This window comes from Ctenocephalides felis, unplaced genomic scaffold, assembly GCF_003426905.1.
Source record: "Ctenocephalides felis isolate EL2017-DRISC unplaced genomic scaffold, ASM342690v1 CF-g0.4_SCAFFOLD_01886, whole genome shotgun sequence".
NCBI lineage: Eukaryota > Metazoa > Arthropoda > Insecta > Siphonaptera > Pulicidae > Ctenocephalides > Ctenocephalides felis.
In genome coordinates, this window is record NW_020538040.1 from 94376339 (window position 1) to 94402389 (window position 26051).

The window sequence follows — 26051 nt, forward strand, 5'->3', positions numbered from 1 at the left end:
TTTTATTGCGGTTTATAAGATAAATCATTATAATTTACAATTTTAGTGCATACAAGCAGTGTCTCTGCAATATAATTAATATAATTACAGTTAATTTAAATGTGTTTGAGTAAGTTCTATTCGCAATCGCATTGTTCAGATTTAATTGAGAGCGGCAACTTTTATGAAATAAACAGTTAAAAATTTTATCTAAATATCTAAATTTCAATTCAAACAAAAAAAAATAATAAAGATCTATATTTTTTTTAAAAAAGTGAAAAACCATAAAAAATAAAAAAAAGCATCCATCATGACATAAATATTCATATATATGTACGTAATAGAACAGAATTACTTGTATAAAATTAATCTAGACAATCTAAACATAATTTAATTTTTTGACAGTTTGAAACTATCAGCTTGAAAAATGTATAATTTGAAAAATGAATTGGATCATCCAGCTACGACTGCACGTGAGTTCTTTTTGCAACACATGTTTGCTTAATATTTTTGATCGCCACAACGGCTTGCAATAATTTACTTGAATAGATAATCAAAAATAGATCGGATTAAACTGTCGAGCCAAAATCCATTTTTAAGAGTACACTGTTCACAAAATGGGGTATTCTAGTGTAGAGGCATCAATTGTAACTCATTTTTAAAATTGTAAAAAAAACGTAAAATACCGTAGATACCAGTTTGTATTTAAATGAGTTTGACTAATTACTATTCTATTGCAAACAATTATCTAAGAAATTCAGTGAATCAAAACAATATCGCATGCTTTGAAACACGAGCAAAGTACATATGTATATTTGAATTAGCTCAAACTGTTAACATAATAACAAAAAAAGTAACAAAACTAAAATGGTAAATTTTCGCAAATAATTTGTAAAAAAAAATGGGAAGAACTGAAGCAGTTATAATTTAGTGAATCTGGAACATGAGAAGCTAATGTTCTCATTTAGGTGGTTGTTTAGTTTTGTAACATTAAATTTTAACTATTTATAAGTTGTATTTTTTAAATCTCTATAAATGATGTAGTTTGCTCAATGTGCATGAAGCATTTCCAATAGTTCTTATAAATTTACTTTCGCCAATATCTTGTTACATCGCGTACATCCGATTAAAGAGGTTGTTCGCATTTAAGGCTTAAGGCATTGCATTAATATCCATATATATGCATTCAATTCGTTGTTATTCGATTATTAGACAATGCAAAAAGTTTACCAATTCGACAGGATATTTATTTTAGAGGTGTTTTTCCAACTAAGCTTTTGCATATTGTACATATATTATGGGAATGAAAACAATTCTGAGAACAATACCCATTTATAATTCTTGGTAATGCAAGCAAGCTTGTCATCATAGCTCAAATTGCTCGTCAAATTTGCTCCTGCGTATTAGTTTACATTTGCCTTTGTTTTCAGTGCTTTTGTTATACTATATTTGATCATATCCTGAATAACAACTGCATATCATCAAAAGTTTTCATTGTCTCCTTTCGCCAAGTTATTGGATATATTTGTTACACATTAAAAAATAAGAATACATGTATACACGAATTTTAAACTAAAAAATCCGTAATAAGACAGGTTGTTGAAATTTAATACAAGTAGTGAAGTAGTTAAACAATTTAAAAATTATTAAGATAAATTAATTAATGTTTGCGTTAACAAATTATTAATTAATAATTAATTAATTATTAATTACACAGTAGTGACTGCAGTCCGTATTAATATCAATGCATATTAAATAATTAAAACCGAACTAAAAATTAAATGTGTTAAAAATAGACCTAATTATAATGTTAATTTTAAACAATCAATTGATGATTTGAAAAAATACTGCATTGTTTTTGATCACAAATAAAATTCTAAGCTTAAATGCAAGATTTATATTGAAATTTAGTTTCTATCATTATTTGCAGTAATAGATAGGTAGATAGATAGATACTTTATTCAAATTCAATATTTACAATTTAAGTCAATACAATTATACTATAATATAACGAAACTAATATCAGTTATGTTTATGAACAACTCTAAGATTAACCTAATGACAATTAATATTTATCTTGGATTAAAAAATTCATTAATTGAATAGATAGGTTGATCTATAAGATGCTTTTTAACGGCAGCATTGAAACCATTCCTGCTTTTACTTTTCCACTCATTGGGGAGCCTGTTGTAGATCTCGACACCCAGCTTGTTCCTTTGCGAAGATTTCAGCTTCAATTTTGGAGGTACAACAGCACACCTGTACCGCGTGTTGTGGCCATGGACGTCACTCCTCAGTACATGGTTTGTTCTGTCTGCATGGACCGCAATCGCCTGCTGGTAGATGTAAAAGCTGGTAACAGTCAGTATTCTAAATTTAGTAAACAAGGGTCTGCAGTGCTCCCGAGGTGAGGCCCCTCCGATTGCCCTTACAGTCTTCTTCCGTAAATCCATTATCTAGGAGGTATTCACCGAGTGTCCCCATGCCAATATTCCATATGAGAACACAGAGTGAAACATGGCAAAGTAAGCCTCTCTGGCGCATTCCTCATTTATAATGTGTCTAACTCTTCTGATGGCATATATTGATTTTGATAGCATAGTACATATTGAATCTATGTGCTTCGCCCAGGTTAGCAGGCTGTCCATAGTGAGACCCAAATATTTAACTTCCCCTCCATGCAGCTTTACTAGAAGTAAAGTTAATATGGACTGTTTTCCTATTGTTTAGTACAATTTTGTTGGCTGAAAACCAGTTTTCAACTTGCTTGATGTTCTCGTCCGCAACCGCCAATGCCGTGTCGTCTGCAAATTGCGTTATGTGGCAGCTAATGTTCGGTGGTAGATCATTCACAAATATGATAAAAAGAAGTGGTCCAAGAATACTCCCTTGGGCAACCCCTGCATTTAATCTTGCTATCTGACTTTGTTTATTGTTCCATTCCACAAACTCATACTTGTTACATGATTGCGTAAGTTTAAGGGCTACGCCTCTAAATCCATAATATTCCAGTTTCCTGATAAATATGTCATGTGGAACACAATCGAAAAATATAACTAGCTGTGAGTGGAATTCTGTTTTAAGGCAATTAAGGCATCGTGCCTTAAGGCAAATTTCTGGAACTTCCCGTACCAAAAATTATTATTTTTTTAAAAACAATTAACATTTTTGAACAAAATTTACTTTGAAAAAATAAGATTTTTGAGAAACTATAAATTTGACAAAAAATTACTTTTTTTGAAAAAAAAAAATTAAAAAAAAAAAAAAAAAATTTTTTTTTTTTTGAAAAAAAATTTTTTTTTCTTTATTTTGACATATTGTGGAAGATCTGAACTTTTTTTTCGAAGCAATCGTACTGCTTTAACTGCATAGGAACAAAATATAAAGCGCGTAAGCGCCGCGTCGCTGTCTAACGCATAAGCATTGGTACGGAACCCATAAGAATGTTAACAAAATGTATACTTATTGTTAAAATCTCTATAAAATATCTGATAATTTGATGTGCATATGTCTAATGATCATTTTTGACCGCCAAATGGCTCATTTTTTTACTTTTTTCTCCATATCTCCGAAACCGCTAGACCTACCTTTATGAAAATTTCATGGATTCTTCATCTTGTCAATACAAGTGAAATATTTTTTGAATTATTCAAATCGCACGCTCCGTTCTCTTAAAAACTGAGTTACCGTTTTCGGCACTTTTTGGCCCGTATCTTCGGAACGGCTAGACCTGCCTTCGCCAAAAACTAATCAGCACGTCTCCTTATCAATACAAATCGAATGTTTTTTGAATTATTCAAATCGGTTGATCCGTGTTCCCGAAATCGTTGACGAAAATTTGTATCCGCACATACATACACACACGTACATACATACATACATACATACATACACACACACACACACACATACAACCATTTTTTCTAAGGTATGCCAAAATGCTCAGAAACCTCTGAAACGTAAAGATATATAAAAATTTTCATTTTTGATTTTTTTGCGATTACTATATAGTTATAACTTGCCCTACGGGAAGTTAAAAATGAATATTGAAAATATTTTGATTTGAGCGATTTAATATGAGCGATACAAAATTGCTTGATCATTACCAAAATCTGTAGTAGGGGTGACAGAATACGGTTGTGCCAGAGTACGGTAGTGACAGTTGTCATAACAGCTAAACTATACTAAATTTGAGATAGGGTCCAAAGGAAAAGAAGGAAAAAAAAAGGAAAAAGATTTTCGAACAAGTTTCCATTATTGCTTTAAGTCAGTGCCTTACAATAACAATATCTGTAGACTTTTAAAAAGACAAATGTAAGTTTTCATGTTCAAAATCTTTTAATAATCACTGTTAACTCTTTACGGATAGATCACTGTTTATTATTTTGCTGTAAGTTAAACATTAGCAGTTATTTACCAGCAGTTAGTTTTTGCTTAAAATTAGATAATTTAGCTCAGTCATAACGATGATTTGTTTTTAAAAGTGTGTGCTTTGTGGTATGTATTTCTTGTCTTTTAGGGCGAAGATTAAACAGATAAAAAAGTCTAACGTGACTAAGAAAAAAGAAAATTCAGTACAAAAAAAAATGACTTCACAGAGAATTCTTGTTAAGTTTGTATAAAAAATATGTTTTGTTTAAATGGTTAAGTTTAAACAAGCTTTGTTTAAATGTTTAAGTTGTGTTGTGTTTCAATAAAGATGTTCATGGCTATTCGATTGCTGTTGATAAGGATTAGTGTTGATTAGTTTTGATTAGTTTTGATTAGTTTTTGGCATAAGCAGGTCTAGCCGTTTCGAAGATACGGGGCAAAAAGTGCCACAAACGGTAACTCAATTTTTAAAAAAGTTTTAAAAAAACATTTTACTTGTATTGACAAGATGAAGAGTTGATGAAATTTTCAAGAAGGCAGGTCTAGCGGTTTTTGAGATCTAGTAAAAAAAAGTAAAAAAAACCCATTTCGCGGTCAAAAATGATTATTAGACATAAGAACATCAAATTATCAGATATTTTATAGAGATTTTAACAATAAGTATAATTTTTTTTACATTCCTATGGGTTCCGTACCAGTGTTTTTCCGTTAGACGGCGACGCGGCGCTTACGCGCTTCGAATTTTCGTCTCTGTGCAGTTAAAGCAGTACGATTGCTTTGAAAAAAAGTTCACATTTTCCAAAATATTTCAAAATGAAAAAAACATTTTTGAAGTAAAACTTCTTTAGGCGCGACTAGGGTGTAAATCCGTACAAATGCAACGGAAGTGCGTTACGGCAGATAAGATAAGATAAAAGTCGAGTGCCAATTATTTGTCATTGGCTCTCGATGATATCGTTTCTATACGGGTCGATTGTGAGTAGTCGTCGCGTATGTGAATAGAGATCTGTCGTTGTATGCGTACCGGCCTCAACGTTGTATGCGTACCGATATCAACAAGGAAATCGGCATAGATAAATAAACATTTTAAAGTTATATCGAAGTACAAATCTTGATTCAATGAAAAATGCCTGAATCAGAAGAATATTTTATCCTGTTCCCTGTAAATAATTATAATGAAAATAATAAAACAAATGCAGCATTTGCGCCGTGTATGAAACATAAGTTTATTGAAATAATTTCTATATTATTCGTAGTTTCTATAAATCTTTGAAGTTATTGAAATAGAAAATATGTTTTAGGCAAAACGGATATTACAGCTGTTCAAAGAATGAGGTTATTACGCCAGCGAAAAAGTAAAACGTTAAAGTGTACAGAAAAATTAATAATTTTAAAAATTAGCAATTGTTGAGTGAGCGTTCCAAAAATAAATGGCACGTGACTATGCCCACGATAGCAACTCTCATAGTAATAATTATTAAGAAATTAAATTAATTATTAAGAAATGAAATTAATTATCAAGAAATGAAAAAAAAAATAAGGTAAAATGATATCGCAATGGCATATGCTAAGATTAAGTTGAATTTTTTTTTGGAAAAATGGCTTTCTGAAAAAAAGATCATTTTTCTTACCACTTTTCGGGTTTAATGATTTTTTAACAAAAAAATTGAAATTAAAATTTGGGGATGAGGCTAGGCCAGAGAGAGAAGTCTATAAAAAATATTCTCTAAAAATTGCATGTGTATCGGTTCAGTAGAACTCGAGAATTCGTGGGCGTTGTGTAATAAAAGACATTTGTGAAAAATCGCGTTTAAATTTTTGCTAAAGGAAAGAAACAGAAGAGGCTTATCATGGTCAAACAGCTGTATCTCTGAAAATAATTTGAACTTTAAAAAATTATTTTGTACACATATTCTTAAATAATTGAAATATGAAACAAGAGAAAAAACGATTAAATTTTTTAAATTTCTATACTATTCCTCCTTGAATATAAACTTATAAATTTTTCTAAATTTTGTTACTTCATTGAACAAAATATGACACAGATTGAAAGACTAATTTAAGATAAAAATTGGTGAATACTTTTTTATATATACTTTCTACTATTTTGATTTTGATATAAAAAGACCTAGAGAATTGAAACCTATAACAAAAGTCGATAATCGAATTTCTAGATGAGATTACACGTGATATGTTAGACGAAGATTCAGACAGCGCTACCGGTTGGTTATGGAACGGCGTGTGGTGCTGTTCATCCCGCGTCCGACCTAGAGACGGCACCCACCGAATAATCAGATTACAACATCACGAACGTCGCCTGCGCTCATTGATTACCTGCCCGAATTGTAGAATGCCAGTGCGAACACGAAGTAGAAACATTATTACGCCAAGGACACATATGGCAGCGGTCGCCTTTTGCGGCTTTCCTTACTTATTCAAAACTTTCAAAGATCAAAAACATTACTGCCCTTTATGTAAGGCCTTTATTGCAACGGCAGAGTTCAAGAAAATCAAGGCAATCTCATGTTTCTTACCGGAAGTTGAAGAAGATGACGAATGAATAGTTTTTCCACTGCACATATCTGTAAGTATATGCAGGTCAGTGGTGTTGAGCTAATATTTTTTTTGTCGGAATGCTAAAATAAAAAACCGGTTCAAAAACCGGTTCTCATTTTTATTCCGGTTCCATTCGAAAATGTAAGAAACAAAAATCATTACAAAACCCATTTTGTGCACATATATGTATGTTTATTACAATAATAGGAACGTTTAATAAAAATGAATTACATTATAATTTATAAAATTCACTTATTAAATTACTTTCTCTATATCTTTTTTATTTTTTTGCCTGAACGCGTTCCGGTCCATAAATGATTTGCCAGAGTTCTGCGCGTTCCGGCCCGCCAACACCACTGATGCAGGTATATATTATAATTAAATTTAGTAAATTCTAACTTTAATTTATCAAATCAGGAATGATTGGGTTTCTTTGATTTACTGGTGCATAGCAATTGCCTAGAGTCTAGACATAGACTATATAGCAGCGATCGGGAAACCTTTTTAATCATTAACCCAAATTATTTTTGTCCAAATTGATTTTACCCGCATGGCGAAGGGAGATTACCCCTATACGAATTTCAATTAAAAATATATACTTTTTAGACAGAAAAATTTTATTTTTACCCTATTTGAATAATTTATTCCTGTTCCACAACCACTGCTCTAGATAGTCAGAGGCATTTGTCACTGACTGTTATTGAATTTAACTTGTTACACAATATTTTTTCACACAATTATTGATAAAATAATTTTCCTTTTTATTAAAAGTTTCGCGTGATAGCAACAAATAAATCGTTATCAATATTTAAACAATCGAATGAAATTCAAAATAAATTTTACAGATTTTCTTTATTAATTTTATAATAAACATATCAACATGAACATGGGCATGAGTAATGAATGATATACAGACCTTTTTTAAAAAATGAACAGAGGAAGTGTTAAGAAAGTAACATATTGGAATTTTGTGTTTGGAATTTTATATTTGTTTGTCACTTAATTTAAATTTGAATTAAAAATTTCCATTATTATTATGCATGTTTTGTAAGCTAGAATATTAAGTGCAGGTGTCGCAGTTTACTTCTCCCTTATTGTTTTTATATGCGTGCATTTATGGTTAACAAGATTTTTTTTTTTAGATTTTTATCATGCTTTGAAAATTAGGCAGCCATTCGTTAGTTTAAAAATTCAGGAGAAGATGTATTAGTAAGGCAATTATTAGTATACAGTTTTTCATTTTTTGCAGGATTAGTAGATTGTTAGTAAAATTAAAATTAAATTACTACTATTAAATGTACTTTTTTGCTCACCATAAATATATAACATAGAATTATAAAAATTGTGTTATAGGGTTAATAAACTATGAACAATAAAAATGTGTTTCAACATGATTGTAGATGACAGAAGTGAACATGTTCACATAACTGAACAATTTATTTATTTAATAATAACTGTATTCAAGAAGTTAACTGTATATGGACTTTATTATAAATAAATTTATTGTTGAAATATTGACATAAAAATAATGTTTTGTCGGTGGTGTTTTCGTCTTAGTTTAGATGAAAAATTATGTGCACAGTTTCGATTACGACCTTCTCATTATACATATATCAATAGTCAATCAGAAATAAATTAATTCTTTCAGACTATATGCTGGATGATTACATCTTTCTAAATCGTTTAATTAAATTGACGACTATTGTTATTAATAAGTTATACGTTCATTCTTGATTTATTCTTTTCTTTCTAATTCTTAATAATTTAAACATCATACAAACATAATTTTGGTCAAACACAACGCAAAGCATGGATAAATTATTTTAAAAAAAAAACGACACACTAAAATGCGCAAAACATCTTATTGGTTTTCAATTAATAGTCGTTGCTAATATTAAAGTTTACTCCTGGATTGATGAGTTAAATTAATTTCTTTCAAGAAAACAATGTAACAATTAATAACAATTACAAAACCTAACGAATAACTTTTTCAATGATGATCTTGCTTATATTGAAATTTCAGCAGGTTAATACTCGTAGAATAAAGTATGATTACCAATATTTATCATTTCGTAATTAATTAAATATTTTTATGAATTTATTTTCATTTTTTTCATATATAAAGAAAGAGTCTCACACTCGTAAAATAAAATTAAAAAATAATGGAGAATGTAAGTTTACCATCAGGTAATTTAAATCGGGTCGCACGTAACTAGTGCAATAGTAGTATGTGTGAATCATATTCGGCTCAATTTTCATCAACTGCTTCAGCATCTTGTCCGGCGATTGCAGTAGCTGAAGGCGAAGACAATGCTAGGCCGCCCTTCCCCGTGAGAGCCGATGCGACTGGAGCAGCCGAAGCGACTCCGCCTGGACCGGCTACAGCAATTGCCATTGGTTTCGCTTGTGACACGCTTGGATCGTCAGCTGCAGGTAAATCGTCTATAAATAAAAAGTAGGAAACTCTAGTGAATAAGTACACTTACTAGTAGCACGATTTTCAACAATTATTCATTATTTTGGATATCATGTGATTAACACGACAAGCAAAGATCCAATATTTATATAGTTTATGTTATGAAAGAAATAATTTCATCGTACATACCAGAATTTAATTGCTCTTGTTTTACATCTGGAAGGTCAGTTTCGTCACTGAAGCGCTTCTGTATTTCAGCTGGATGGTCTACTGGCCTACGCCTTTGCACAAGATATCGAGCAAACTCACCTGCAGCAGCGCCGGGAACATCAGCACTCACCAAAGGCTGCTGCAATTGCTCTGGTTTCGGTTGTTCTGGTTGCAATTGATTTTCTGGTTCTCCAGAAAAAGCTTGAAGTCGCACAGAAACGTCCTGTTGAGGCTCAAATTGTGTACCTATACCCTGAGCCAATAATAAACGTATTACATCTAAATTTATATCGCATTTTTAAGTTTGTATCTTTTAAATAATAGCAATATTATATTTGACTACCGAATCCCAGTGATAAAATTTATTTTAATAAAAACTTGTCATGCGCCAAAATTTGAACATGTCACACCTCTGAAATTGTATTATATACATCAGCTTGAAATACAGAATATAAGTAAAGATAAAATAGAACGAAATTAATATTGACGGTTGATAATAAACTTTACCAAAATCTAATAAGATCAAACCTTTAAACGATTCTGATTATGACATCAACTGAAAAACTTACTTGTATAGCTTGAACGGGTTCACCGCCTGGTTCTTGATAAACTTGTTCTTGTTGATGTTGAAATGGAGCAGCTCTCTGCTGATCATATTCATTGCTGACTAGTTCATTTGGAACGCCAACTTGCTACAAAAAATATTATTCTTATTTGTAGTATAATATAATATTGCGCGATAAACTAACCAGGCAGATGCCAAAATAATTATCTAATCAAAATTTATGAAAAATAATTAAAAAACTATTTTTGAAATATGTTGAGGGTCATATGTTAAAAGCATATATTAATAAGCATGACAAACAAATTTATTTAATGTTTTTAATGTATTTATTTCAATTTTAAATACAATATTATAATAAGTAATAAAAAGAATATGGTAATTTATTAAATATATGCATTCGACAAAATGTATAACAATATAAATGATTAATGGCCTCTTCTGATTTTCAAGCTTATAGATTTTGGTATACAATCTGGTAAATAGATAGTTTTTTCAGAATCATTTTCTGCCTTAATGTCAATTTTTGTAATAAGCCTTTGAGACTGATCCATCTTAATATGAGACGCGTCCGTCGAATTTTGTTCAACCTTCGAATTATTATTCATATTATTCATATTAATTATAAATATTCATTCCAAAAATGTGTGCATGACTTATAAGCATGGCCATACAAATGCAATATGTCATACTATCAAAATTAAAAAACGCATAAAATGTCAGTATATTTATTAATGTGGTATTATTTCATTACTGGTATCATAATATAAAACACAACTAGTTGAGAAGATGAAGCATTTGTCCATTTTACACAAATTTCGATTTTTAATTTAGATTTAATTTTTTTATTCATGTTAAGGAGCACAATTTGAAAAACTCTCAGTTATTCAGTACTTTATCGCAAGATTTTTGCAACTAAAAGTAAACATTAAACGGAAATAGAAGGTTTTATTAACTACTGCTCTGTTTACTAACACGACTCACCTGAAACCGACCTTGAATTTGGATCGGCTGTTCGGAGCCTTGTTGTTGCGCTTGTTGTTCAGGCTGTTGGAGCTGCTGCATTCGCGATACCACCGGTCTTATAGGTTGCAAGGGTTGAAGACTGAACAAAGGTTGATGAGGATTCGTTGCAAATTCATAACTTCCAAAAAACTGTGGTTGGCCGCTCAATATGTAGAAACGTTGTTCTGGCAACTGACCGCCACTTTGAGATTGTTCTGGAGATATTTGCGCTGGTTGTTCCTGAGAAGGTTGATTCTGGTGCAGTTCCTGCTGTTTTTGCAAGGGTTGTTGAAAACGTTGCTGGGGTTGTTGCGCATCGTGAATCTCGGTAACTCTTAATTCGTTTGTTTCAAGAGATGGTTCGATAGTAGATTGAGCTGGAAGTAATTAATTAATTTTGTTGATTAATATTAACAAAAAATTTCTTTAAGCTTTAATAACTCGAATTATAAGGTTTTAATCAATTAGAAAAATGAATTATTCGTATATTATGATATATATGTGCCTCACACATAGTTTACATTTATCATATTTGCCGCTTTCACGGATATGTGGATAAAATAAATATCGAAAACTAAATATATTTATTCATATCAAGTTTAAATTAAAAAAAGTATTTTGATTACATAAAAATTGTATGAAAATTATTGAGATACAAAATATATAATACTTTGATCTTCATTCAAAGTATTTACATTGAATTTTAGTATATAGGGGATGTACAGACAAAATGACATGGTGCTTTATTTTTTAATGAAATTATAACCAGTCCCAATCGTTTTTACTCATTTTTGGTTCATTGACTACCAGTATGATAGTATTTTATTTGTGTAGGAAGTATAATAACATTTATTAAGAAAAAATGCAACCTATTTAAAACACCATTTTGTCCATATAATACATGCAAAATGATATATAGAGTAAGGACATACTGAGATGCTAATTTTTAAGAAAACAGTTAACAAATAAATCGTTTCATCTTCTTTGGGACATTAGCACATGAAGCATGCATCTGAGAGATACAAATCATACATCTTAACCAATCTTCGCCGAGCTCAGAATGGAAAAAGTGGTTTTTGCAACAAATGCAATTTCCTTCTTTTTGTCGGTGGATCTTTTGGTCTGTATTTTTATTCCTTGCATACTTGGAGTAGATGTTAAAAGTTAATCAAGTTTAATAGGTTTTATTTTTTTTCTTAGTCATGTAAAATGCTTTCGAAATGGTACTATGCCATTTTGTCCATTGTACAAGTATGTCATTTTATCAGAAATTGAACAAAAATGAATAATAAATCAAAATTCCAGCAAACACCTGATTGTTGCAATAAAACTAATCTAAATCACTAGTAAGGGAGACTAGTAGTACGGTTGTGCCACGGTTGAACGAAAAAACTTTTAAATTTTTAAATAAGGCCACAGTGCCATTTAGTCCATATATACCATTTTGTCTGTATTTCCCCTACATCAGAACAAAAATATCAATTCACCTTCCATATATATATATATATATATATATATATATATATATATATATATAAAAGAAATAGTCAAAGAAATTATCCGCAAAGACATATCATTATACATTAAATAGACAGTTTTGTACAAATAAAGCATCCGTTTCCAAAAAACAAAATTATATTGAATAAAAGTATAAAAAACAAAAACCTTTGCTCGATACCAAATAGCAATATTTAGTTCATATTGTGAAAATAAGTATATATGAATATTATACACGAAAATGTTTTATGCACAACTTTGAAAAACATATGGAAAAATACCTGGAGGTTTTTGCGTTGTGGTCGGCCTTCTGAAAGGGTTGTTGGAAGTCAGCCAAGAAGCGGCTTGCTGAATAAGTCCCCCTTGGCCTTTTTAATAGAATATTAAATACGTGATGGTTTAGCATTAAAGTATGTTAAGCTTCCAAAATTTTCAAAGTTAGTAACAATTAATGTAATAAAGGAAAGATGCAATGAAACCGTTATTTATAATTATATATTATTAAGAAATGCAACTTACCTATTGGAGCAGGTGTTGTACCATCGTTTGTTGGGTTCTGTTGTTGAACCGCTGGGTTGTTAAATGGATTTAGGCCACTGAATAAGTTTACAATTTGCTCTAAATATCCGGGCGCACCTTGTTTCAAACCTGTAATTGTAACAACCAAAATTGAAATCAAGACAATCGAATGCGATGTGATCAATCTATTTAGTTACTATCCCAGCAATAATGGAAAAAATAGAAAAGAATATTGCATTCTGAAGAAGAAAAAATAATAAGTCTGAAGTTATATACAGTAAGAATTCAAACAATTATGCAAATGTAAAAATCCAATATTAGTAAAATTAGTATAAGATATATAAAGAAATGTCACCTGGAGTATAAAGAATAAAATGTTGTCCCTCTTGTGGAACCCCACTAAAACTTACAGCTGATTGTGGTTGAATGATAGCTTGATCTTTTAGTTGGTCTGGGTGCAAATAGAGGTAGGATTCTCCTCCTGCTTCTTGCACACTTTGCGTAAACAAAACGTTAAATTAGAATAAATAAATAATACGTTAAATATATGAGTATCACTTATTTCAAAATATTATTTATTTCAAAATAAACATTCGAATTATTTAAATTATCACTTTGAAATACTTATTATAATTATTAATTGTAATTTTAAATTGCATTAAATATTGAGCAACAATATTTTAAAATCCAATAATACTTATTGAATACAAATAATAATTTTTCGTTGGTTGAATTTGGATAAATCAAATCATTATTGGATTTGTGAAAATACCTTCAACAGACCAATAGTTTTTCACTAAAAGTAGGTCTAATCGGTTTAGAAATACGACAAAAAACACAAAAAAATGAACTAGTAATTTTAAGGGCTCGCCTGTAGGTAAGCGGTTAGGAGCGACGGGACTTGTTTCAGAGGTCCCGGGTTCGATACCCACTTCGAGCAGCCTGTTGTCAGAAAACAGCGACAACGATTTTCACTTGGAAAAATAAATAGCAATATGTTTCCAAGTGAAAATAGCCCTCACCCGGCATTGTTGCACCATACTTGCCCTATTACACAGATTGTAATAAAAATTTATCATACAGAGATGTGACAACTGTTTGGGTTGCCATCTGTAATAAAACAAACGTAGTTTGTAAGATATTAATCACAACAGCTCATAGAACCCATAAGTTCTGATCGCTGTTCAAATAAAATAAAAAAAGTAATTTTAAAATTTGACAATTTTCGTGACATTCGACCATTTCTAATTATTTTGAGAAGTGTCGGAATTGAAGGTTACTAAATACTTATAATGATAAACAATACTAGTTTCTATTTAAATTATAAAGTAAATGTAATCAATTGATAAACTACAATATCAAAGTTGTCGATTGATTTTATATATCGACATCGGCAGGTGTGAGCTTACCTGTCCAAGCTGGTTATTGGTATCAGCGGCTCGGCGAATCCGACTGATTGAAGGCTCGCTCTTGGATTAAAGAAGATGAACTGTCTAGCGTTTTCTTCGCGACTCCTAGGCTGCCCGGGCGGCTGCGGCTGCGGAGCGGCGAGCGAGCACGCCGCGAACGACAAAAGCAAACCGGTCACACTCAAGGCTGCACGTACTTGTTTCTGAAACATTTGTCAGGAGATGATAATATAACGCCACAGTCGAATGTGCCCCGTCAGGCGGATTCGACTATTACGAAGCTTCTCAAAATGGTCTCAACACAAACCGGCAACGAGTAACTTAAAATTAATAATAATAAGTAATAATAAATATACATTAGGTACTTGATTATATTTACTTTAATTAAATTTTAAATTTAATTATATGAAGTATATTTACAATCGTACTAAAAGATTCTAGTTTTCTAAAAAATAATTAAAAAAATCATGCATTTGAGTAGAAGTAGACATAACAGAGCAAGAATTAATAGTTATTATTAAAAATCCATTCTAAAAACAAATATATTTCAAGGCTTCAATTGCAAGTGCATTGGTTTAAAAAAATAATAAACGGTCAGGTCATAAAGTATAATTATGATTATCCGAAGCTGTATAAAACTTATTGTTGTCTGTCTGTCCAAATATTTTTTTCTTTTAAAAAAGTAAGTTAAAATGTCATACATTGATATTAAAATATTTAAATATAAGTATTAAAATAAATTGTAAAAAATAAATACGGTTATTATTTACCAATTACACTTTCCCAATTTTTTATTGAAATATATTGTTTATCAATATATATTTCCCATATTGTAAAAAATCTAATAATTTAATTTATGTAGAATACGTATATGTTCACAAAAGCTTACCAGTCTAACTTTTTTTTTAAATTACAATATGTGTTACAACTGCTAAATAATATAACATCTAGTAACATAAGTGAATAATAACAAATACAAATATAATATAGTACGAAATAAATAATAGTATTTTTATTAAAATGATATTCGTATTGTGATGATTTAATATAAAATAAAAGCAAATAATGATAATAATAAAATTAATAAATAAAATAAATAAAATTTGTGTAAAAATGATTAAAATAATACTAGAAAAACAATAAAAACAATAAGTGACAAATAATTGCTAAAAATTGAAACTAAATTTTTCCCAACCTAATAGGCATTGAAGTGATTTTATCTGATATAGTTATTATATCTATAATTCAATTGACAATGAAGTGATTTTATCTGATATAGTTATTATATCTATAATTCAATTATATTAAGAATTAATCTTTTAAACATTTGCAATTTTTTTACTACATTCAAACTTCAAATTTATAAAGTTGACGCTCTTATTTAAAAAATTCTAGTTTTCTAAAAAATAATTAAATAAATAATACATTTGATTACAAGTAGACGTAACAGAGCAAGAATAAATAGTTATTATTAAAAATCCATTCTAAAAACAAACATATTTCAAGGCTTCAATTGCAAGTGCATTGGTTTCAAAAAATTATAGACGGTCGTAAAGTATGATTATGATTATTCCAAGCTTTATGTATTTTTAAATTATGGTAACAAGTAAGCTAAATTATCACCATCTGCTTCTTCCATTTGAGTCCATTAAAACTGCGCGTTCTTGTATTTGTAGGAAAGTTATATGCGTGATGTAGATTATAAAAATATTAAACTAAAATATTATTATTAGAAATATATTGCCTGCGATTAAAATTTGAGTGGGTGATACTAGTAACAACATACGAGTGAATTTACACGTTAACTTATTATAAAAGTAAGATTCTTGGATGGTTATACTTTTAGCCAAAATTAAATCAATTGATATTTATGTACGTAAATTACTCTATTTAAGTTTCAAATAAATCAATACAAATAAATTTGTATTAAATTAATTATATATCAAAAAATTTAATCATATAATGCATCTAAACAAATACTAATTATTGGATCGACAATATTATTCACAAAAATTGTATTATAAACCAAATTACTTTTTATCACTACATTTTACAATAATTTTGACACATTAAATATTTATACATTAATATTTAAGCACCAGATTTAATCAAATGTTATCACGCAATAAAAATTTACACGACCCTTAGACAGAAATTTGTTTTCGTTTTTTTAACACAAGTTTTAAATTTGTGTTATAATTATAACAAAATAAATATGTTTATGAATGGCAATTTTAATCATAAATATTTTTATCAATGTTATAAAAATATTTTATAGGTACTTATTTTTGTCGTTTTTAATTACTGTATAAGTAATAAATATTGCATGTGTTGTATAAATTTTTAACTATTACCCTTATAACAAACGTGCTTTAATTTCAGTAGTAAAAAAATAGCCCAAAAATTTATATATGGGTATAAATTTCAGTTAATGGCAATATATTGTAATCATTTAGTAAAATTTATTCCCCGACCAAAGCCTGCCTCGGAATAAACTGTTGATTAATTAAGCCTTAATTGAACGGAACTGTGGAAATAGCATATAATTACCATGATGGCGTTGTGTGCTGCCTGCGACACCCACTAAACGTTAATACAATTAGTTTTATATGCACACGATTGTCTGTTCTCTTGTCGTACACAAAACAACAACAGTAATCCGTTGTCGGAGGCGAGCCCTTTATAACAAGACCGGGATCACCCCCTCCGCTTAGGGGCGCCGACCGTCGCTCCATAGTAAACCCGTGGACTCGCACAACGCGGTTCTCCTTGTTCTTGCACCTACCCGTGGAATCATCTTCTCGTTTCTTCGTTTCTTCGTTTCTTAGTCTCTTCGACATCGCCATCGTCCGACTTTTATCAATTGATCGCTCATTATACGTTTGATTTACGTAAACGAGTACTTACTATCACACGAGGCGCGGGAGCGGTTGTCTCTAGAAAAAATAAGATTATGACTATATTTAGGAACTAGTGGGGCGCATGGCATCTAGCCTTAAGGCAAACTGCTGGAACTTCCCGTACCAAATATTATTATTTTTTTAAAAACGATTAACATTTTTGAAAAAAAATTACTTCGAAAAAATTAGATTTTTGAGAAACTAGGAATTTGACAAAAAAAATCTTTTTTTGAAAAAAAATGTTTTCTTTATTTTGACATATTTTGGAAATTCTGAACTTTTTTCAAAGCAATCGTACCGCTTTAACTGCATAGAGACAAAATGTCAAAGCGCCGCGTCGCCGTCTAACGAATATTATTGGTACGAAACCCATAGGAATGCAAACAAAATTTATACTTATTGTTAAAATCTCTATAAAATATCTGATAATTTGATGTGCATATGTCTAATGATCTTTTTTGACCGCCAAATGGCATTTTTTTTTTACTTTTTTTATTAGATCTCCGAAACCGCTACACCTGCTTTTATGAAAATTTAAGCAGTTCTTCATATTGTCAATACAAGTAAAATGTTTTTTGAATGATTAAAATCGGACGCTGCGTTCTCTTAAAAACTGAGTTAATGTTTTTGGCACTTTTTGCCCCGTATCTTCGGAACGGCTAGACCCGCCTTCGCCAAAAACTAATCAGTATGTCTCCTTATCAATATGAATCGAATGTTTTCTTTAATTATTTAAATCGGTTGATAGGTCTTCCCGAAATCGTCGACGAAAATTTGTATCCGCACATACAAACACACACGCACGCACACACACACATACATCCATTTTTTCTAAGGTATGCCAAATTGTTTAGAAGGTTTTGAAACGTACAGATATATAAAAAATTTCATTTTCGATTTTTTTGCGATCACTATAAATTGCCCTACGGGAAGTTAAAAATAGATTAGAAATACAATAGAGGAGTCTGGTACGGTTGCGCTACTTTTTTGATGAGGCATAAATTTATTAATTTAATCTTAGTCAACTGAAAGAAAAGTAAATTATATGGTAATTTAAACATTTATCTACGTGGAAATACTAAAATAATGTACTTAAATACAATGTATTAGTCATAAAATAAATCATACCGATGGACGGTTGTGACAACAATTGGGGTAAGTAGTGACAGGCATAAAAATAGGTTAAAAACAATAAGTATAAACACCAAAATGGTTTATGTTTATAACGTTTTATTGTAACACAACATATTATTATATATTATTTAGAAATTTATATATTATTTATTATACATAAACATTTAAACAAATCTTATTAATAAGATATAACAATATATAACAAAACAAAATTTTGTAAAAAAAGTTAACAAGAATTATTTGTGAAATCTTTTTCTTCTTATATTGAATTGTCTTTTTTCTTTCTCTTACGTATTTTATCTTAGTTGAATAAGATTTTGTTATCTGTTTAATCTTCACCCGAAACGGACAAGAAATACATGTCTCAACCGTACCCCAAAATTTGTCACAACCGTACCCAACGCACACTTTTGACAACAAATCATCATTATGACAGAACTAAGCAAAATTTATTGCTGATATGAACTACTAATGCTCAGCTAACAGTAAAATAACAAACAAAGTGATATATCTGTATTCAATTAACAGTTATGATTAAAAAAAAATCGAAAAATCGGTCTACAGTAGACCGCATTGCTTTTAAAGAGTCAAAAGTAAGTTTTCATGTTCGATTTTTAGACTGTAAACCGTCTACAGATCATGTTAATGTAAGGCACTGACTGTAAGCAATTGTGGGTACTTGTTCGAACAATCATACTTCATTTTTCTCCCTTTGAACTCTATTTCAAAATCAGTACAGTTTTATACAGTTTAGCTATTATGATGACTGACACTACCGTACCCTGGCACAACCATATCCAGTCTCCCTTACATACATTAAATAGGTGAGTTTTATTTATCAATAAAAAATCCATTTATTTCTTATCCGTGTTCCATATGACAGTTTTAAATTATAATTTTTATATATAACATTGAACTTATGTTCAATATTTTTTTAGAATCGAGTGTAATATAAAACTATTGGTATATAGGATTGTGCTTTAAGGTAAATTGCTGGAAATTACCTTACCTTAATTTGAAATTTTTATAAATTTTAATATTTTTTGAAAATTTTTTTGAGAATTCTACAATTTTTTGAAAATTCGTTTTTTTTTCAATATATCTATAAGAATGTCTATAGACGACATTCACTTGACGAGATGTGTTTACAAATGTCGCCTATAGACGGCAAGGAGCTTCCACTTTTGCTTCAATATCTATAACTTTACTGATTCGCGACACACATGCAAAAAACCCTCTCGTAGCGAAATGATTAAAATTGGTGAAACTAAAAAATAAAATATTAGAATGTTAATAGAAATAATACGTGTAAGAAGTAAATGGTATATAAATGGAAACAAAACATTGTAAGTTGCTAAATGCTATAGCAAAGACCAAAAATATATAAGAAAATAAAACTTTAATCCATATATCACTAATTTGCTCTCTATAATAATGTATATTTCTAGGTTCTTGTCACTGATATTAATAATGGGCATCGCTATATATGCTTGACCAATTTTATAATCTTATGCAATGATTTTGTTACAGTAACATGTAATTTGATTGAATTTTTTTTCTATCGTTCTGCAATAAATCTATTTTAATAGTTTATTCATTCATTCTAAAATAACGCTTTCTGGACATATAATTTACTCAAAAGTATTACCTACTTCATGTCGACTTGTACAAAAACGTGTATGGACATATAGCTGAAACTAGCATATTGTCGAATAATAACAATAGTTTGTCGAAGACAATTTGATTTTAAAAGGATAGTCTGATATGTTTATATAACCGAAATATTTAATGATATGCCTATTTTTATCGGTTTCATTAATCTTTATTTGATAATGAATTTTGAAATCACGCACATGTTGATAGTGAAATTAAATGCCCCAATAAAAATCAAGGAATCTTAACTATTTATAATATATAATATATATATATATATATATATATATATAAATATATATAAAGCGAAAGGTTTTTCTTCAGATGGTGAAATAATATGATAAAATTGTTTCTTGGGCATCCATCCAATAATTAAAAAACAGTTTTATTGAAAAATGTTTTTATTAAGGGAACATACGTTTCGGGTCCTGATTTGACCCATCTTCAGTGCTATAATTAAATAATTCAGGGTTACAAATTAAAACAATATAAAAAATACATAATTAACAACCAAAAATAAGTAAAACAATGTATATGAAAAGTATATATGAAAAACAAACATAAAATAAATAAATGTAAAGAAACTCACCATACAAATAAATTTTGAAAAACAAACAGAAACACAAAATTGTACGAAAAAATGAATAAATGCGAAATAAAAAATTGATGAAACGTCTAGTTATGAAAAATTTAAAAAAATGTAAAATTAAAATATATATATATATATATATATATATATATTAGGGTGGTCCTTAAAATGGTCATTTTCACATATCCTTGCTCCCATGGGCTCAAATGGTTCCAAATTGATAAAAAACAATTCTCTGAAAGTTTTAGCTCTTAATATTAACGTTTAGATAGAGCGCAATTCAATCAAAGTTTTGTATGGAAATAGCATGGAAAATTTTTCAAAAATTTTAAAAATGTTTTTTAGATGTAATTTAGCGAACAAATGAATGAATGAAACTCATTGATTTGTCGCTAAGTTATACCTAAATTTTTTTTTTAAATTTTCAAATTTTTTTCCATGTCCTTTCCATACGAAGTTTGATTGAATTGCGCTCTATCTAAACGTTAAAATTAAGAGCTAAAACTTTCAGAGAATTGTTTTTTATCAATTTCGAACCATTTGAGCCCCTGGGAGCAAGGAAATTAGTAAATGTCCATATTAAGGACCACCCTAATATATATATATATACATATATATATATATATATATATAATATAGAACAAGGAACTATTTTATTCGATTTCTTATATATATATATATATATATATATATATATATATATATATATATATATATATATATATTTATATATATATATATATATATATAAGACCCACTGAAAGGCAAATTTAAATTTAAGGGGGCAAATTAAACTAGCTGTAAGTGGAATTCTGTCTTAAGGCAATTAAGGCATCGTGCCTTAAGGCAAATTGCTGGAACTTTCCGTACCAAAAATTATTATTTTTTTAAAACCGATTAACATTTTTGAAAAAAAATTACTTCGAAAAAATTAGATTTTTGAGAAATAAAAAAAAATTGTTTGAAAAAAAAGTTTTTTTTTATTTTGGCATAGTTTGGAAATTCTGAACTTTTTTTCAAAGCAATCGTACTGCTTTAACTGCATAGAGATGAAATGTCAAAGCGCGTAAGCGCCGCGTCGCCGTCTAACGGATAAATATTGGTACGGAACCCATAGGAATGTAAACAAAATTCATACTTATTGTAAAAATCTCTATAAAATATCTGATAATTTGATGTGCATATGTCCAATGATCATTTTTGACCGCCAAATGGCTTTTTGTTTTACTTTTTTCATTAGATCTCCGAAACCGCTAGACCTGCCTTCATGAAAATTTGATCAATTCTTCATCTTGTCAATACAAGTAAAATGTTTTTTGGATTTTTAAAATCGGACACTCCGTTCTCTTAAAAACCGAACGGTTAGACCTGCCTCCACCAAAAACTAATCAGCACGTCTCCTTATCAGTACGAATCGAATGTTTTTTAAATTATTTAAATCGGCTGATCGGTGTTCTCGAAATCGTCGACGAAAATTTATATCCGAACACACACATACGCACACACACACATACATCCATTTTTTCTAAGGTATGCTAAAATATTCAGAAACCTTTGAAACGTCGAGAAATGCAAAAATTTTCATTTTCGATTTTTTGCGATTACTATAACTTCCCTACGGGAAGTTAAAAATGACACAATTTTAACCCATTCTCTTTCGGTGATTTGCATGAATTAGTAGATATTTTCGATATTTCCGTTATTTAATACTATTTATAAGATAAATATTCCTATACAAGAAAAAAAATTTAAAAATTAAATCTATATAAAATTCGCATTTCTTATACGATAACCCCTACACCTTAAGTTTCTTTTCGTAGCCTAAGTTAATAGTCTTATATGCCCAAACGTTATATACTATGATGATGTTGTTATAAGCCCTGTAACTACTATATCATACGCTTTACTTTCACCACACCGTATACGCTCATTTCCAACATCTTATACCTAAAATGCCTAATATTTATTATCTTACACTTATTTACACAATCCCTTATACACTACATTAACTCTACCGAGAATCGAACCCGGGTCCGCCGCGTGGCAGGCAGCGACCTTAACCACTTTCTTTCAGCGATCAATCGTCTTTTTTTGCGTGTCTTTGCTTTATCTTAGTATTATATGCTTCTTTTATTAGAAAATGAACAACAGTGTGTTCCATAATATATTTTTAGTTGGGGGACCTAATAGAGTAGTGGTGTCATGTGGAGGCGCCGGGTTCAATCCCCGGTATAGACAATAGATATTTAATATAGATATTTGATTGTTTGTAAGGATAGAAAGTGATGGTATAAGTATCTCACGGTATGATAGATAATAGTTAGGTTATTTATGATATAATTAGAATAATGAGCCGATTCTGCCGCATAACAGACCAATGCTATGGCAAGACCATGTTACGCTTCAACGTGCGCACATTATGCTACAGAATTATACAAAATATTGTCAAAATGTCATGTATTTGCTGTGCATTTTACACTGCAACGTTACTTGTATGTTATGAAGCTGGGTCAGAAGGACGCTGTTATCTAAAATCGTTTTTTTGACATTTGTGCGATTTCTAGGTTAGGTTTTCTATCTGACAACCTGAGGAAAACGCCTGACTGCACAGATACCACATGGCTTTTGCCAATATTTAGAACAAATTAGTATGAAAAGTTTTTCATAACATAGCCTTGCCATAGCATTGGTCTGTTATGCGGCAAAATCGATCCATAAGTCTTATAACGTATTGTAATAAATCTTGAGTACTTTTATATCAAAATAAATATTTGTAGGTGTTAATAAACACAATAAATAACAAAATTAATTAATGTTATTAATGGGTAAGAAATCATAAAATTAGCAGGTCATATTTTGTGAACTCTCTTTCGAAAAGTTAGAAAAAAGAAATGGACTTGATTGAATGTAGAAAAATCAGTAATATAATTATTTTGAATTTCAATTTTTATAACATGATTTACTTATGAAGTTTTAATCATAATTTAATAGTGATTTCTAAAAGTGTATCTTTTATATTTAGAAACAAAATCATTTTTAAAAGACAAAAAATTTATACGAGGGCCACAGCGTTTTTAGAAATGTTAAGGTGGAGCGCGACTCGTAAATGGTTGGGAAACACTGGCCTATGGTAAAGCTCGTTATCATATCGAGGGTGTGCGTTGAGTTGTAAAAAAGTTAAAGTGTAAAGTTAGTCATGATTATTCGTTTTATAAAAATTAATTATTATTTGTCATTAATGTAATTGCAATGTGTAAAATTATATACAATCGAAAATAATAACTAATAATAACATATTGTTGATTATTATGAACGATGAACCTACTCATTATAATATAATTGAACTGAAGAATGCTTTAGAAAAGGTAATTTCTAGTCAGTAGATGTTAAATTTGGTATTTTTCTTCTATTATACTCTTCAAGTTTTAGCATATAAAAAGATTTATCATTATACAGTATTGTTTATTTGCAATATTTATGTAATAATAATATTACGATTCCGCTGGCTTATCTAAAAATGTGTGTATGCAAATAAAAGAAAGAATGGAGAAGACATGGAAATAGTTTCAATGTCTCTTGAACACCGATTATTTTTTATGCCATTTATGTAGTTTCACGTCAATATAAAATGTCATGTAAAAATGATTAATAAAAAGAACACGTTAGTACCGTGTATGAATTCATATACATATATGTGCATTTATGGGTATTTTTACGTGTGTAGTTATATGTACCTGTATGTACATTTGAATGTAAAGGCATTTGAAGTGGTAGCACTGGGTAACACAATTTACAAAAAAACATATCTCCTTGAATTATAATAATTTACAATCGAATGAAAATATATAATAATGTTTTTTTGTATATTTTTTTAAAAACATGTTTTAACTTTAAATGTATATTTTATATGTATATCGTGCCTTACGGCAAATTGGAATTTCCCGTACTATTATATTAAAATTTTTGAGAAAAAATTTTCTTTGAAAAAATTAGATTTTCGACAAAAATTGACTTTTTTGGAAAAAAAGATTTTTTGAAAAAAAAATGCTTTATTTAATATGAAATATTTTAGAAATTCTGAACTTTTTTCCAAAGCAATCGTACTGCTTTAGGTGCATAGGGATGAAATATCGAAGCGCGTAAGCGCCGCGTCGCAGTCTAACGGACAAACGATGTTACGGAACCTATTGAAATGTAAATAAAATTTATACGTATTATTAAAATCTATTAATAAAATACCTGATACTTTGATGTGTCTATGTCTAACGATCATTTTTGACCACCAAATGACTTTTTTTTACTTTTTGCCCTAGATCTTCGAAACCGCAAGACCTGCCTTTCCAAAAATTCAACCGGTTCTTTATCACATGTTTTTTGAATTAAAATTGGACGCTCCGCTCTCTTAAGTTACGGAGTTACCGTTTTTGGCACTTTTTGCACGGTATCTTTGAAACGGTTAGACCTGCCTGTGCCAAAAACTAATTAGCACGTCTCCTTATCAATAGAAATAAAATGTTGTTTGAATAATTTAAATCGTTTAAACCATGTTCCCGAAATTGTTGACGAAAATTTGTATCCGCACACACGCATACACACACACATACATCCATTTTTTCTAAGGTATGCCAAAATGTTCAGATACAACGTGTTCAACGTGAAGATATGCAAAAAATTTCATTTTCGATTTTTTGCAATTACTATAACTTACCCTACGAAAAGTTAAAAATAAAGAAATAAAAATCAATTACAACTGCTAGAATATTTCGTAAAATAAGCAAATTGCCTAGACTACTAACAAAAGCTTGTAAAAAAACTTCATAATTGCAAAACATTTCCTCTGTGGCAAGTCTTGCGTAAACTGGTTATTCCTTCTTATACCCCTTGTTTTATTTGTACGAAGATTATTCTATACGCCCGATACAAAGAGTCGTGTGTAGTATCTACACATAAGTTTTATTTTCCTTTTATTTTCATCTCGTTGCGAATCGTACTCGATCTTGACATTCTCGATGGCCGCGAATGCATTTTATGCCTTATAGCGCGACTATTTTAAAAAGTACCGCAGAACAGGTTCCCGGAACAAAGCGAGCGCAATAGCATCGTATGAAGATCAAGTGCAAGTGCAAGTACGACGCGGATCGATGCTGATATGCTGAATTGCTGATGCATGCGGGCCAATGTGGGATCAGGGAAACGTACTAAAACGAAGCGGACGGGACGGCGAAACTTCCTTAAGAAACTACGGAACGGG

The 26051-nt window shown here is 29.9% G+C and overlaps 1 protein-coding gene across 1 annotated transcript in view; it reads right to left on the reverse strand.

Moving 5' to 3' along the window:
* Window positions 1-9154: 9154 nt before the first annotated feature.
* The window catches only part of LOC113375551, a 344885-nt gene continuing 327988 nt past the window's right edge, over window positions 9155-26051 (reverse strand). The window contains exons 11-18 of the mRNA XM_026615483.1: window positions 14525-14727; window positions 13471-13610; window positions 13116-13244; window positions 12878-12964; window positions 11079-11476; window positions 10102-10224; window positions 9512-9785; window positions 9155-9348 (exon numbers count right to left, since the gene is read on the reverse strand). Of these exons, the coding sequence (XP_026471268.1) occupies window positions 9155-9348; window positions 9512-9785; window positions 10102-10224; window positions 11079-11476; window positions 12878-12964; window positions 13116-13244; window positions 13471-13610; window positions 14525-14727 (1548 nt within the window). The remainder of the gene's footprint in view (window positions 9349-9511; window positions 9786-10101; window positions 10225-11078; window positions 11477-12877; window positions 12965-13115; window positions 13245-13470; window positions 13611-14524; window positions 14728-26051) is intronic.